The 16,183-nt window shown below is 38.3% G+C and overlaps 1 protein-coding gene across 1 annotated transcript in view; it reads right to left on the bottom strand.

Annotated features, from left to right (window-relative positions):
- The window catches only part of LOC138326422 (laminin subunit alpha-2-like), a 117,024-nt gene that overhangs the window by 7,065 nt on the left and 93,776 nt on the right, over nucleotides 1-16,183 (bottom strand). Inside the window, exons 50-60 of the mRNA XM_069272531.1 lie at nucleotides 15,888-16,053; nucleotides 15,229-15,376; nucleotides 12,157-12,292; nucleotides 11,578-11,695; nucleotides 11,117-11,263; nucleotides 7,792-7,931; nucleotides 7,242-7,421; nucleotides 6,488-6,838; nucleotides 5,957-6,293; nucleotides 5,450-5,603; nucleotides 5,155-5,288 (exon numbers count right to left, since the gene is read on the bottom strand). Coding sequence (XP_069128632.1) covers nucleotides 5,155-5,288; nucleotides 5,450-5,603; nucleotides 5,957-6,293; nucleotides 6,488-6,838; nucleotides 7,242-7,421; nucleotides 7,792-7,931; nucleotides 11,117-11,263; nucleotides 11,578-11,695; nucleotides 12,157-12,292; nucleotides 15,229-15,376; nucleotides 15,888-16,053 — 2,011 coding nt within the window. The remainder of the gene's footprint in view (nucleotides 1-5,154; nucleotides 5,289-5,449; nucleotides 5,604-5,956; nucleotides 6,294-6,487; nucleotides 6,839-7,241; nucleotides 7,422-7,791; nucleotides 7,932-11,116; nucleotides 11,264-11,577; nucleotides 11,696-12,156; nucleotides 12,293-15,228; nucleotides 15,377-15,887; nucleotides 16,054-16,183) is intronic.

Raw genomic sequence — 16,183 nt, 5'->3', positions numbered from 1 at the left:
ACCTGTCCATCGTGTAGTTCTAGTGTTATAGCTGGGGACCCTGACGGCTCACTGAGAGTGAGAATCACACTACTATAATAACGTTACCTGTCCATCGTGTAGTCTAGTGTTATAGCCCTGACGGCTCCTGAGAGTGAGAATCACACTACTAAATACGTTACCTGTCCATCGTGTAGTCTAGTGTTATAGCTGGGGACCCTGACGGCTCACTGAGAGTGAGAATCACACTACTATAATAACGTTACCTGTCCATCGTGTAGCTCTAGTGTTATAGCTGGGGACCCTGACAGCTCACTGAGAGTGAGAATCACACTACTATAATAACGTTACCTGTCCATCGTGTAGCTCTAGTGTTATAGCTGGGGACCCTGACAGCTCACTGAGAGTGAGAATCACACTACTATAATGACGTTACCTGTCCATCGTGTAGTTTCTAGTGTTATAGCTGGGGGACCCTGACGGCTCACTGATAGTGAGAATCACACTACTATAATAACGTTACCTGTCCATCGTGTAGTTCTAGTGTTATAGCTGGGGACCCTGACGGCTCACTGAGAGTGAGAATCACACTACTATAATAACGTTACCTGTCCATCGTGTAGTTCTAGTGTTATAGCTGGGGACCCTGACGGCTCACTGAGAGTGAGAATCACACTACTATAATGACGTTACCTGTCCATCGTGTAGTTGTAGTGTTATAGCTGGGGACCCTGACAGCTCACTGATAGTGATCATTGGCTACTATAATGACGTTACCTGTCCATCGTGTAGTTCTAGTGTTATAGCTGGGGACCCTGACGGCTCACTGATAGTGAGAATCACACTATTATAATAACGTTACCTGTCCATCGTGTAGCTCTAGTGTTATAGCTGGGGACCCTGACGGCTCACTGAGAGTGAGAATCACACTACTATAATGACGTTACCTTTCCATCGTGTAGTTATAGTGTGTTATAGCTGGGGACCCTGACGTCTCACTGAGAGTGAGAATCACACTACTATAATGACGTTCCTGTCCATCGTGTAGTTCTAGTGTTATAGCTGGGGACCCCGACAGCTCACTGATAGTGAGAATCACACTACTATAATAACGTTACTTGTCCATCGTGTAGTTGTAGTGTTATAGCTGGGGACCCTGACAGCTCACTGAGAGTGAGAATCACACTACTATAATAACGTTACCTGTCCATCGTGTAGCTCTAGTGTTATAGCTGGGGACCCTGACGTCTCACTGAGAGTGAGAATCACACTACTATAATGACGTTCCCTGTCCATCGTGTAGTTCTAGTGTTATAGCTGGGGACCCCGACAGCTCACTGATAGTGAGAATCACACTACTATAATAACGTTACCTGTCCATCGTGTAGTTGTAGTGTTATAGCTGGGGACCCCGACAGCTCACTGATAGTGAGAATCACACTACTATAATGACGTTACCTGTCCATCGTGTAGTTGTAGTGTTATAGCTGGGGACCCTGACGGCTCACTGAGAGTGAGAATCACACTACTATAATGACGTTCCCTGTCCATCGTGTAGTTGTAGTGTTATAGCTGGGGACCCTGACAGCTCACTGATAGTGATCATTGGCTACTATAATGACATTACCTGTCCATCGTGTAGTTCTAGTGTTATAGCTGGGGACCCTGACGGCTCACTGATAGTGAGAATCACACTATTATAATAACGTTACCTGTCCATCGTGTAGCTCTAGTGTTATAGCTGGGGACCCTGACGGCTCACTGAGAGTGAGAATCACACTACTATAATAACGTTACCTGTCCATCGTGTAGTTCTAGTGTTATAGCTGGGGACCCTGACGGCTCACTGAGAGTGAGAATCACACTACTATAATAAGGTTACCTGTCCATCGTGTAGCTCTAGTGTTATAGCTGGGGACCCTGACAGCTCACTGAGAGTGAGAATCACACTACTATAATAACGTTACCTGTCCATCGTGTAGCTCTAGTGTTATAGCTGGGGACCCTGACGGCTCACTGAGAGTGAGAATCACACTACTATAATGACGTTACCTGTCCATCGTGTAGTTGTAGTGTTATAGCTGGGGACCCTGACAGCTCACTGATAGTGATCATTGGCTACTATAATGACGTTACCTGTCCATCGTGTAGTTCTAGTGTTATAGCTGGGGACCCTGACGGCTCACTGATAGTGAGAATCACACTACTATAATAACGTTACCTGTCCATCGTGTAGTTCTAGTGTTATAGCTGGGGACCCTGACGGCTCACTGAGAGTGAGAATCACACTACTATAATGACGTTCCCTGTCCATCGTGTAGTTCTAGTGTTATAGCTGGGGACCCCGACAGCTCACTGAGAGTGAGAATCACACTACTATAATGACGTTACCTGTCCATCGTGTAGTTGTAGTGTTATAGCTGGGGACCCTGACAGCTCACTGATAGTGATCATTGGCTACTATAATGACGTTACCTGTCCATCGTGTAGTTCTAGTGTTATAGCTGGGGACCCTGACGGCTCACTGATAGTGAGAATCACACTATTATAATAACGTTACCTGTCCATCGTGTAGCTCTAGTGTTATAGCTGGGGACCCTGACGGCTCACTGAGAGTGAGAATCACACTACTATAATGACGTTACCTGTCCATCGTGTAGCTCTAGTGTTATAGCTGGGGACCCTGACGTCTCACTGAGAGTGAGAATCACACTACTATAATGACGTTACCTGTCCATCGTGTAGCTCTAGTGTTATAGCTGGGGACCCTGACGGCTCACTGAGAGTGAGAATCACACTACTATAATAACGTTACCTGTCCATCGTGTAGTTCTAGTGTTATAGCTGGGGACCCTGACGTCTCACTGAGAGTGAGAATCACACTACTATAATGACGTTCCCTGTCCATCGTGTAGTTCTAGTGTTATAGCTGGGGACCCCGACAGCTCACTGATAGTGAGAATCACACTACTATAATAACGTTACTTGTCCATCGTGTAGTTGTAGTGTTATAGCTGGGGACCCTGACGTCTCACTGAGAGTGAGAATCACACTACTATAATGACGTTCCCTGTCCATCGTGTAGTTCTAGTGTTATAGCTGGGGACCCCGACAGCTCACTGATAGTGAGAATCACACTACTATAATAACGTTACCTGTCCATCGTGTAGTTGTAGTGTTATAGCTGGGGACCCTGACGGCTCACTGATAGTGAGAATCACACTACTATAATGACGTTACCTGTCCATCGTGTAGTTGTAGTGTTATAGCTGGGGACCCTGACGGCTCACTGATAGTGAGAATCACACTACTATAATGACGTTACCTGTCCATCGTGTAGTTGTAGTGTTATAGCTGGGGACCCTGACGGCTCACTGAGAGTGAGAATCACACTACTATAATGACGTTACCTGTCCATCGTGTAGTTCTAGTGTTATAGCTGGGGACCCTGACGGCTCACTGAGAGTGAGAATCACACTACTATAATGACGTTACCTGTCCATCGTGTAGTTCTAGTGTTATAGCTGGGGACCCTGACGGCTCACTGAGAGTGAGAATCACACTACTATAATGACGTTACCTGTCCATCGTGTAGTTCTAGTGTTATAGCTGGGGACCCTGACGGCTCACTGAGAGTGAGAATCTGATGTCCATCGTGTAGCTCTAGTGTTATAGCTGGGGACCCTGACGGCTCACTGAGAGTGAGAACCACACTACTATAATAACGTTACCTGTCCATCGTGTAGTTCTAGTGTTATAGCTGGGGACCCCGACAGCTCACTGATAGTGAGAATCACACTACTATAATAACGTTACCTGTCCATCGTGTAGTTGTAGTGTTATAGCTGGGGACCCTGACGGCTCACTGAGAGTGAGAATCACACTACTATAATAACGTTACCTGTCCATCGTGTAGTTGTAGTGTTATAGCTGGGGACCCTGACGGCTCACTGAGAGTGAGAATCACACTACTATAATGACGTTACCTGTCCATCGTGTAGCTCTAGTGTTATAGCTGGGGACCCTGACGGCTCACTGAGAGTGAGAATCACACTACTATAATAACGTTACCTGTCCATCGTGTAGCTCTAGTGTTATAGCTGGGGACCCTGACGGCTCACTGAGAGTGAGAATCACAATACTATAATAACGTTACCTTTCCATCGTGTAGCTCTAGTGTTATAGCTGGGGACCCTGACGGCTCACTGAGAGTGAGAATCACACTACTATAATAACGTTACCTGTCCATCGTGTAGTTATAGTGTTATAGCTGGGGACCCTGACGGCTCACTGATAGTGAGAATCACACTACTATAATGACGTTACTTGTCCATCGTGTAGTTGTAGTTTTATAGCTGGGGACCCTGATGGCTCACTGATAGTGAGAATCACACTACTATAATGACGTTACCTTTCCATCGTGTAGTTGTAGTGTTATAGCTGGGGACCCTGATGGCTCACTGATAGTGAGAATCACACTACTATAATGACGTTACCTTTCCATCGTGTAGTTGTAGTGTTATAGCTGGGGACCCTGATGGCTCACTGAGAGTGAGAATCACACTACTATAATGACGTTACCTGTCCATCATGTAGCTCTAGTGTTATAGCTGGGGACCCTGACAGCTCACTGAGAGTGAGAATCACACTACTATAATGACGTTACCTGTCCATCGTGTAGCTCTAGTGTTATAGCTGGGGACCCTGACAGCTCACTGAGAGTGAGGACCACACTACTATAATGATGTACCTGTCCATCGTGTAGTTCTAGTGTTATAGCTGGGGACCCTGACGGCTCACTGATAGTGAGAATCACAATACTATAATAACGTTACCTTTCCATCGTGTAGCTCTAGTGTTATAGCTGGGGACCCCGACAGCTCACTGATAGTGAGAATCACACTACTATAATAACGTTACCTGTCCATCGTGTAGCTCTAGTGTTATAGCTGGGGACCCTGACGGCTCACTGAGAGTGAGAATCACACTACTATAATAACGTTACCTGTCCATCGTGTAGCTCTAGTGTTATAGCTGGGGACCCTGACGTCTCACTGAGAGTGAGAATCACACTACTATAATAACGTTACCTGTCCATCGTGTAGTTCTAGTGTTATAGCTGGGGACCCTGACAGCTCACTAAGAGTGATAATCACACTACTATAATGACGTTACCTGTCCATCGTGTAGCTCTAGTGTTATAGCTGGGGACCCTGACGGCTCACTGAGAGTGAGAATCACACCATTAGGCTTGTGTGTCCGGAATGAAAAACGTAGAGCCATCTCAGAACCAATATCATATTCACGATCTGTAACATACATATTATATAATTTAGGTTTGCATGTGTGGAATGAAAGAACCAGATTCTCATTCACCATCTTTAACATAAACCATTTGACATAAAATGAACACTTAAGCTCCATTTTCAGAGTAAAATAATAATGTATTGTTGTCAGATCATACACATACCAAGAACTCCATAAGCTCCTCCTGTGAAGTAAACACCAGGCTCCACAGTTCTATAACAATCTCTTATACCACTGACAATGTCGGCATCGGCGATCAGGATCAAGTTACCATTAATCTTGTAGTTCCTTATACATCCTCTCAAACTGTGGTCAACCTGTAAATGTACATCACATATAATGTAACTAACAACAAGCTTATACTATAGTATCACATTACAGAACTTGTATAGTCATATTTGTGAAATTTGGAAGATTTATCTCCCCTGACTGAAATCCACCAATGACCTACAGATCCTTTGTCCCAATGAGAGTACTGACAAATTAGAGGTGGTTTTATCAATTCTGAGAGGTTATCATGACCACCAATTCTGGGATGTGGCAACTGCCGAAAAAACTCTCATCCTCAGAATAAACTGACCAATCAGTGGTAATTTACCAATTTTGGGGGTGTGACTATTACAGGAAAACACCGATCCCCAAGAGAATTGGCCGATCAGTGGTGACTTACCATCTGTGGGGGTGTGGCTACTGCAGGGAAGCCCCCACCTACATACATGGGACCTTCTAGCTCCATCCTTTTCTGGACTCGGCCCCTGCTTTCCCGACCATCATCCACTCGAAGCTTGATGAGCTTTGTGCCTTTATTGACGACAAGGCGATGCCACTGTCCGTCGCTGACTTGTGCTGCATCGTTGAGGATAAAACTGTCACCATTGTAACGGTAGAGGAGAGAAACATGGCCGTCATTGATCTGTACAGCTAGGTAGGCGACCTTCTCAGGGTTGGTGATGTAGAAGAAGGAGCCAGATGGCAGGAATGTTTTAAATTCAATGGACACATTGAATCTGCAAAGAATCATTTATAGTATTTTATTTTATAAGTAAATACACTGGAAAAATGTGTAACAGTTTATACACAGAGAATTAAAAGAATTCAAGTCAGTTTGAAAATAAACATGTTGACGAGAATTTTGGGGAAATTTTTTAGAAATATTATCTTATTTCAAGAATCATTTTTGGTCAAACAAAAATATACATACACAGATGAGACACTCCTTTTCTCAAGTGCAATCTCTCCGAAGCTTTCCGGGGATTCTCCAAACGCCAGGGCTAGGAATTCTGTTGCATCATCAGATGGGTCGGCACAAGACATAGGCTCAGTCGTAGGAGCAGCCTTAGGTGTGGTGGTAGGCATAGGTGTAGTGGTAGGTCTTTTAGTGGTAGGTTTTTCAGTGGTAGGTTTAGGTGTAGGAGCAGGTGTAGGTGCAGGTGTAGGTGCAGGAGTAGGTCTAGGGGTGGTTGCCAGGGTAAACACCGGCAGAGTGATGTCTGCTCTACACCTCCCGATATCAGCATGCTCGTACTGTTCAGGATTGTTCAGACTCAAAATGCTGTAAAAAAGAAATAGGCAAATTCAATATAACTAGAAAATAGTTTCCACAAGATTTCTTGTCCACAAAATAAAATGTACCTACAAAATTGGAAACTTATACATGTACTTATAAAGTGGAATTTCAAAGAAGTTTTCCTATCCAGCACTCTACCATTAATGAGGACTAGAAATGTCTGCAAGACAGACATAGACATGCCCTTCTTCCATATAAAATCTGGATGGACAGATGTGGGATAGACTTGAAAATTCTACCATGCTCCACTATTTCATCGAGGAGCACTAATTTGATGCTTTGTTAATTGGTAAATTGACATGAAACTCTAAACAGCATAGATAACCAACTTGGCAATCAAGAAATGTCCTAATAAAATATCAGGATCATTAAAGTATACAATACTTACTTTCCATCTATGATGATGTCACTGATACAGCCGTTAAGACCATTGATGTTGGCGACCATGACCTGTCGATTTGATAGATTAGGGGCCCCACCCAGATATAACTTCTCCACTACAATTTCCTGGGTACCGGCAGGTAAGGTGTCCATCCCGACCAGTACGTCGTCAACATAGAGCTCTATCCTGTGACAACCAAGACACGTATCATATAAACATCAACCAATCACTGGGGCAGATTTATCACAAATCTTAGATAATCTTTTTAACTTTAACATTAAGTATTCATACTATGGAATACTTTCATACACAATCTATGAAATGATATATAACCACAACATAACAATGAAGTTGAAAGAGTCTAAAAAATAAGAATAAAACTTATTGAAATTAATATAGAGGGTTGGAAGACAACATCCATAAAAAAGTTCATAATCTAAATTCTTTTTATTCTGCGTTTCTTTCTTTTTTATTATTTTTTTTCCAATTCAGAAATCAACAGAAAAGCCAAACATTTAATACTTAGACCATATTGCAGAACAACAACAGATCTTACTCTCTTCTTGATTTGCGAACAGCGACGTTATGCAGACGTCCGTCGTTAAATCGTTTGGTGGAGGTGAGTGTCACTGGGAGAAATGTGCCACTAAACCTTCCCTCTATACGGCCATCCACTAAAGCCAGCGAGTAGAAATTCTGTGAAGAGAAATGACAGTGATGTTAAAGGGCAGACAACTCTGTTAAAGGGCAGACAACTATATGCTGTTAAAGAGCAGACAACTATATGCTGTTAAAGAGCAGAAAACTATAAATAATTAATGTCAATATTTTTCTCAATCACAATATGATACACAAAAAATATTTTGCAAATGTAACTGGTAACAATATTCAGAACAGAAGAATATATGAATACCCAAAGTTGACAGTTTTTTTCCCTTTATTTTATGAATATATTATAAAGGCATAAAACAGTTTTTTTTTTTATTGTTGATGGCATTTGTTTCAAAGACAACAAGACAATTTCATTTTAGTTGCATCATTACTTGAAAAAGTGAAATTATCATGCAAGTTGATTCTTCAATTTTTATATTAACACTTATAGTGAGAATCACAATTAACACTTAACAATTTATGGAGTTAGCAATAATCAGAAACCAAACAGTCTTAAAACTGGAAAAGTTTAAGTCTTATTTACAAATACCAAAGTAAACGCCATTATTACCATCAGACAAAGTTAAATTAGTTCAAACCAAACTTTCACCCGTCAATAAACTGATCTCTTATGAAATATAAGAATCATTCAAGACACAATAATGTTGGACTTTTCTTTAAATTTAAGCTGTGTTGATTAGTCATACCAATTTCAGTGTACATTTTTGTACATTCACAATACGTGTTTATATTTCTACACATTAAGTAACCTAATTGAATAATATATTTTATGTGTGATTTGAATGGGTAACTTGTAAAATGACAAAATACTTCAAACACAAAATGCAAAGTGAAAATATGTGAAACATTCTTATAGTAACAATTTAAGTGACATAACAAAAGGAAAAAGAAATCATTTATAACATTTTTTGTGACTTTTTGCAACATGCCAAGAAACATCATCGAAGACCTACAGGTGATCACACTATACTACACTGTTGCGTAGTGTAGTGCGATCACCCGTGAGTCTCCGACGATGGCCAACAAATGAAATATAATTTTATATTATGTTTTAAATCCATATAGATTACATTATAGTTGAAGCAAGTTTTAAGTATACTTCAAATAGAAATTTCTGAAAATTCAATCATCTGTACAAATGTATATGAAAGCATTGCCATGCTAAGTTGCTGGCCAGAAAACATTCACCGACAAAGCTTCAAATGGTTGACATCATGTATCATATTAATTATTAAAGGGAATTTTACTGGCTGATATTTATAATAGGATAGTACAAATCAGAACATTGTTCATGAATATCCCTATACATAAAATTCTCCTTAAGTCCTAATCTCAAGATGTTTTTTCTTAACTTCTAAATGGAGAAAGTCAAGGAGTTCATATAAGTTAGGAATGATCATGAAACTGCCACGAGACCTGTACCAGATGCTCATACACACCCAATATGAATATGAGAACATGTTCCTTGGCCAACTATGAAACTTGCACACTTTCATTTTCCTCATATCATGCTTTATTCTCTTCTCAGCATTCACCTTTTTTTACTCATGTTCATCATCATTCCACATAACAGGTAAATATGACAGATATGTTTACTGTTATATAATATACAACTTACTGGTTATACAAAGCACTGAGTAAATGAAGGTTAAATGTAGCATTAATCCCACAGTATCAGAGTTATCCCCCTTAGCCATGTTACAGTTAGAAACCAAAATTAGGAGACAATGCAGCACCCCTGGGCTGTTCATGTACTTATGATGAGAAGACAACAGTTTTATGCTATAGCACTGATTAGAGAAATATGATTTTGAGTATATATATTGAAGCAATGAATGAGAAATATGCATAATACATACCAGTTGTATTTGTCTACCGTTTCCTTTGATAATTATCTACACCATGTTTTTTTTTGTATTTCTCATCCCATTGTAATGAAAACTATGGTTACTATGATGATGATATGATATTGTTAGGCTACATTTTTTTTAATTGCTTTATTATCCTCATCATCTCCTGGGGTGAAAAGTCATTACACTAGAACCATCTGTTAGGTTCAAATGCTAATACACGAGTCAGAACCATCTTTGGAGGTCAAAAGTCATCAAACACAAACACTGCAATGTCTTGAGGTAAACACAAGACTGATTTGGAATGTTAAAAGAGATCTGTCCACAAATTTTAAGAACTTTTTTAAAGTGTCAGAAATATTGCAATTATGTATAGTGGAGCCTCAAGTGATTCTTGCATATGACCTTTGACCTCCTAAAATGGCTATCTTATTTACAGATTAATTTGTATGGTAGAGATCTTTTGTTACATGTCATTGTTACCTTGGGCTCCATATCAGGCTGCAGGGAAAAGTGGATATAGTCCAAGGTTAAATAGAGGTCAAACACATCAAATTCATATAGACATTACAAAGGTCAAGGACATTGCTGAAGGTCAAAACAATCTTGTCTAAAGGTAGACATCAAATCATATATAAATCACAAAGGTCAAGGACATAACTAAAGGTCAAAGTCACCTAGTCTAGAGGTACATAAATTCATACAAAAATCACAAAGGTCAAGGACATTACTAAAGGTCAAGGATATGATAACATTTCTAGAAGTGTTTCAGACAATCACAGATTTATACTTAATTGGAAACATGCAGGGCATTCGGATCTAAGCAAAAGCAATTACAGAAACTAAGTTATACTGTAAACCAATTTCCTTTTTTCGCAGCTACTACATTTTGCAATTTCCATTTTAAGTACATGTATATTCGCAGAGATTGAGTTTTTCAGGATTTAAAATTAAAATGAAATGCCTTTCAAAATAATTATGAAAAGATATAAATTTGTGAAGATAAACTTTCACAAAGTAATTCTGATTGTGATCGAAAGAATGTTGGTTACAGAAACTCAAGGTGTCTGAGGGACTACCACACTTGTAGGGAGCAATGAGTCGACTATAAAATCAGGTACAACAAATCATTTGCTTAGAAACAGAATGGGAAAAAATTGAAAATAAACAACTATGGCAAAAGATACCATGTGCTTTTCAAAACATTTATCTGGAATTAAAACAAATAATGAAATAGTTGTAACACCAAAAGAATAACGAAGGAAAGATAGGCTTCGCACGTGTAAGATGTAGGTGCCACAGGGGTCCAAAGCTTTGTATACAGAGGGAGTCAGTGTACTGAGGTTGTGTGGGGCTTACCTCTTGATCTGTGTCTTTAGCGAGGAGGATCATCGTATCTGCCTGTGTAGAGGTAAAGGACAGCGACACCTCCCCGGCATCCTTAGCCAATGGACTTCCATCATACATAGCAAAACCGTTGCCATAGAAACCAACTTTACGATAACCCTAATAAAACAAAATTTTATATAGAGTAACTTTTATGTATTAAGTAGAAATGTCTGTATGACAAAAGTGCTTTGCCTCTATATGAAATATAAATACAATGTGACAGAATGAGACACGATGCAATGGCATAGGACTGGACAGGACAGACATGGCAGTATGTAGAGTACAGCCACCCATTTCATGGCAGTATATAAAATTTAATTTATAACAAATGCTTCCTTTACCTTTATGGATATCATTAAAGATTTCATATCAAAGTTATTTCACCAAGTAAACTATTTTTCAGTAATTCCGAAGGTGATTGAAGGACTTACAGAAATTGGGCAGCCCTGTTTGACTCCCACGGAATTCCCTTGGAGTAGATCTCTTGTCTTCAGGTCCACCTGGATTTCCTGCATACAGCCTAGGAATGGCATATTCTTAAGGACGCCCCTAATAATGCAAAATAAACACCATCATCAATCATTTATAAATACAATGATAAGAAGGTTTAAAATTCTAATCATATCGCTATCAGTAAATATGGGATACTATATGGAGTAACTTACAAGTCTTGCTTATGACAGATTTTTTATGTATTTTGAAATTATTTGGAAAACAGTTTCTAAGAAAATAGACCACAGCATTTCAATATTATAAACATAAAGCAAATACTTCCTTTAATGCATGATATTAAACAACTTGAAAACTGAAAATGTTGGTAAGGATGCAATTGCATTTGTCTACGTATTACATGTGATGGGGACAGGACAGGGACAGACGGGATGGAATAGCATGGGATGGACATGGATAATGCTATATCTCCCCAATCAGAAATTCATGTCGTCGATTTACGTCAACCTGACACATCTAAAGGAAAATATCCTTTTTGGATGAAGTCATGTTCTTCTTACCTCTTTTGGAATGGTGCCAGATCAAAACTCTCAGGGACACCACCAAAGAAGAGAGGTACATACTTAAGTTCCAGCCCCGTGTTACCAGGGGCGGCCTCCGCAATGGCTTCCTCAGAATCACCAACGGACATAAAAGCTAAAAATAGAATGGTCAAAGTTCAAGGTCAATGGCTACCCACAAATGGCCCAAATTTCATAGAAACTTTTGTTTTCTTTGTCTAATTAGCGAGTGTGTAATAATTTACAAGTAATATTTAAATCCTAGTTTGAAGTTTATTTTTTTTTATTATTTTTTTTAATCGATAGAACTAAATTTGTTTTCAAGGATTATTAAGGCAATGAAAATTCACACATTATATGCAGATACAGAATTATGCAAATTGATTTGGTGTATTTGGTTTACAGTTTCAAATACATAATAAATCTGATTATCATAAGAACAAAAACTCAAACTAAACATGCAGGCTATCAACCTATTGTCCAGTGTGTGACCACTGTCCATGCTTATTACCTATATATAGAATCACTAATGGTTACCAAGGGAACATATCACCATGTGGTAAAGGCATTCATTAAACATTTTTTCATTATTTTGGTAAATGATGCGTGGCATCCTTAATTTTTCTCATTATTTTGGTAAATGATTGCTTGTATGTAGTCGAGTTGATATGAAATTTTCATGTTTTGCTGTTTCAATAAAATGTGCAATGATTACAGTAAGAACATTCTAAGATTTCACTTGTGTAACTTTTCACATTTTGACTTTTCACTTTATTTGCACTAAAAGACTTCAATTTACACATCTTTTTTGTAAAGTTGAATTGATATATTCAGACTTTTCACTATTGCATGTTACAAACTGACTTATGAGTTTCAACTGAATTTTCAATGATTATATAATTATGAACAGTGTACATTTATGTCCCAGCTTCAAATTGAAAGCATGTCATAATTTTATCCAAACATGATAACTATCTATTCAACAAATGACTACAATTAAACACACTTTCAAAAGAGAAAACATACGATGATATATCAACTAAGAAACAGGCATTATATATATATATTGAAATGTCCAATTTACAATCTACCAGTCACTGGCATATACCGTATATAACACAAAGGACGATAACCAGTTTAAGTATCACTGTAAAAAGATGTCAGCCCAGAGCCAAGAATATGTGATTGATTAGTATACATGCATGATAAAATACAAACAGATTTACTTCATGAAATCATACTGTTCTAATGGTAACATATGTTTTGAATATTCATTTTTTGTGGTGGGATTATCATAAGCCATCTGGGTCCAATTTCCAATCCCTAATTGGGCAGTTACCATGCACTGGCTGCTGGTCGGTGGTTTTTCTCCACTCTGACTTTCCTCCACCAACAAACCTGGCACATCCTTACATGACCCTGGCTATTAATAAAACAATAATTTTCAAAGAGTCTCATCTTTGGCCAAAAAATTGAAATGTTCCCTGGCAGGAAGATTTTTTTTTTCAGATATGAAGTAAACCTGTTTGATCTAAATTAGTCACACAAATTTGGTACATGCACATAAAATATATCAGTATATAGATGATTTGGGTATGCATCATAACAAAGATTGTGGTTTTTGGATAATGTTGATAGTGGTAGGGTAGTGAAATCGCGGCCTAGTTCTACATTATATAGTGGTATGGCAAGCTGCTTTGAGCTAACACACTCTAATTTTCAAATCAAAACAATACCAGTAATAAGAGCTACACCACAACTGCAGGTGAAGATAATTCAGAATTAAATAACAATTGCTGTTGCTGTAAATCAATGCACTTTCTCGCTGCAAATGTCTTTGTTTTCTTTCTTCTGTATTTAAATGCATTTTAATATTCAATATCAAATTAGCTTGCCATATACTTATGTAACATCATTTTAAAGCCCCAAGCATAGAAAGATCCATGTACTTGAATTTTCTTATAAACATTCAACAGTTCAGTGTTAATTTAAAAGCTTAATTTTATCCCCAACCCAGTTTTGTTCTAAATCCAGATGTAATATCATGTGAACTAGGATTTTGTAATTATTGATGAAATTAACCTTTAACCTTCAATGGTAAAATTATTAAGTTTTTATAGTCACAAAATATAATATATTTTCCAAATTGTTGACATGTTCATAGAAAAGTACAAAGCAATCTGTTGGCAAGGTCACACTTCACAATCTTCATTTCTGAATATCTCCAGAAACGGTTTTGAATCAAAGTACTGAAAGCACTGAAACATAAACCCTGACACAGAACCTTTTGAATAGATTAATAAACCAAAGATAATGTAAGATAATGTAACAACATTTAAGTTTTATAATTATGCATACATTATCAGACAGAATCTTGATCACAATAATGATCTGAACTATAAGTTGTCAAACATTAACAAGATTAAGATTGCAGCCTGTGACCTTGACCTGATGGACACCAGATCAGTAGGAGATGTACCACTTGTGAGAGTGCGCTGGACCACAACTTTCACCCAGTCTCCATTATTGTATGATTTTTTGGTTTCCGTCCGAGCATAGCTCATGCCCCCTAGGTCGAATCGCAAGACCACCTTGCTATTGACAAGCTCAAGCAAGATAAAATCTCCCTGAAATGTTAATGAGTTTGTTAATTATCCGTAACAGCATGCAGCCATTATTATCAACATCTCCATGGTAACCGTGCATAACAACCGCCTGAAAACAAAATGTTAATGCAATCAAGCCAAACCCTTAATTAAACACCACAAACCAATGTTAGGTCTATCTGTACATAATTGGGGTACTTTTGATGCACACATCCTATAAATATCATCAATTTTTTTTTATATTTATATCAATTTGGCAAGATTTTTTTTCATTTTACATTATCGTCAAATGGTCTTTTCAACAGTTGCTTATATCCTAAAAATGCTTGACAAATTCAAAAATTATTGAAAATAAACAAATCATGGATGTAGAGCATAAAAGCCCCAATTATGACAGGATTGTGAGGGTTTTAGTGTGCAATCTGTTGTCATGGTAACGCAAGCAAGATGGTGGACGGTAATGTACCCATGAGTTTGTTCCGGTTGAGGAGCACCTTGTGCCACTGATTGTTATTGTACAAGTTGTTGGTCTCCAGGCGAATATGGCTCTGACCGCCCATGTATATATGGGCCATTACATGTCCTTTTAGCAGGCTCAAATGTATAAAATCTCCCTGAAAAAAATTACGTCTCTTATCAATCTGGGTATTGTTTTTAGTTCTCTTCTTAAATGATCAGTATCATTTAAAGGTTTCTTAAATATTCATATATTAATTCAATCTCATTTAACTCTGTCAGAGAGTACAATCGTTGAGTATTTATAAAGGAAATGTAATGATAAACATAATAAAATAATTTTTTTACACATTTAACTGACAACACATTCAACACAAAACATTGATTCAACATATATGGGGATAAAATACAAAAAGCATTTTGCTTCCAGTAGGTTTGACACAGCAAATGTTCTTTTGAAATAATAATATTCTTGTAAGCAAAGTCTCTAAAATTAAAGGAGGTACAAATAAAGGTATTATTTCTATATTGGTGTTCAGCTATTTCTTCTTTTCACAAAGAAAATTCTGAGAAAATTCCTGTGCTTGGATGCTATAATCACAATACTCATTTATTCCTTACCCCACTACCCTCTCATGGTATGTGCAAGACCAAAAAACAAGAACTTACTGAAACAGGGTTCCCTGAGAACAGTAGTGTGGTGTTTTCCCAGAAAGTTTTGAACTCAAACTTGATGAAGGTTCGGACACTGACGTATCTGTCATCCTGTTGGAGAGACGAGTAACCGGTCCCGTCAAAGCTGAAGGAGTCTGTGGCCAAACTGCCAGGTGAAGGACTGGAAAAAAAAAATGTAACAAAGAAGTTAACAAATATAAAAGTGGTATTGGTAAAACAGAGATACATGAGCACTAGAAATGTCTAGACGACATAACAATCTCACGTCCATACATCAAAGTGGGACAGAA

The sequence above is a fragment of the Argopecten irradians genome, chromosome 6 (genome assembly GCF_041381155.1).
Source record: "Argopecten irradians isolate NY chromosome 6, Ai_NY, whole genome shotgun sequence".
Taxonomy (NCBI): Eukaryota; Metazoa; Mollusca; class Bivalvia; order Pectinida; family Pectinidae; genus Argopecten; species Argopecten irradians.
Note: the sequence above shows the minus strand (reverse complement) of the source record. Positions and strands in the feature narration are given on the sequence as shown.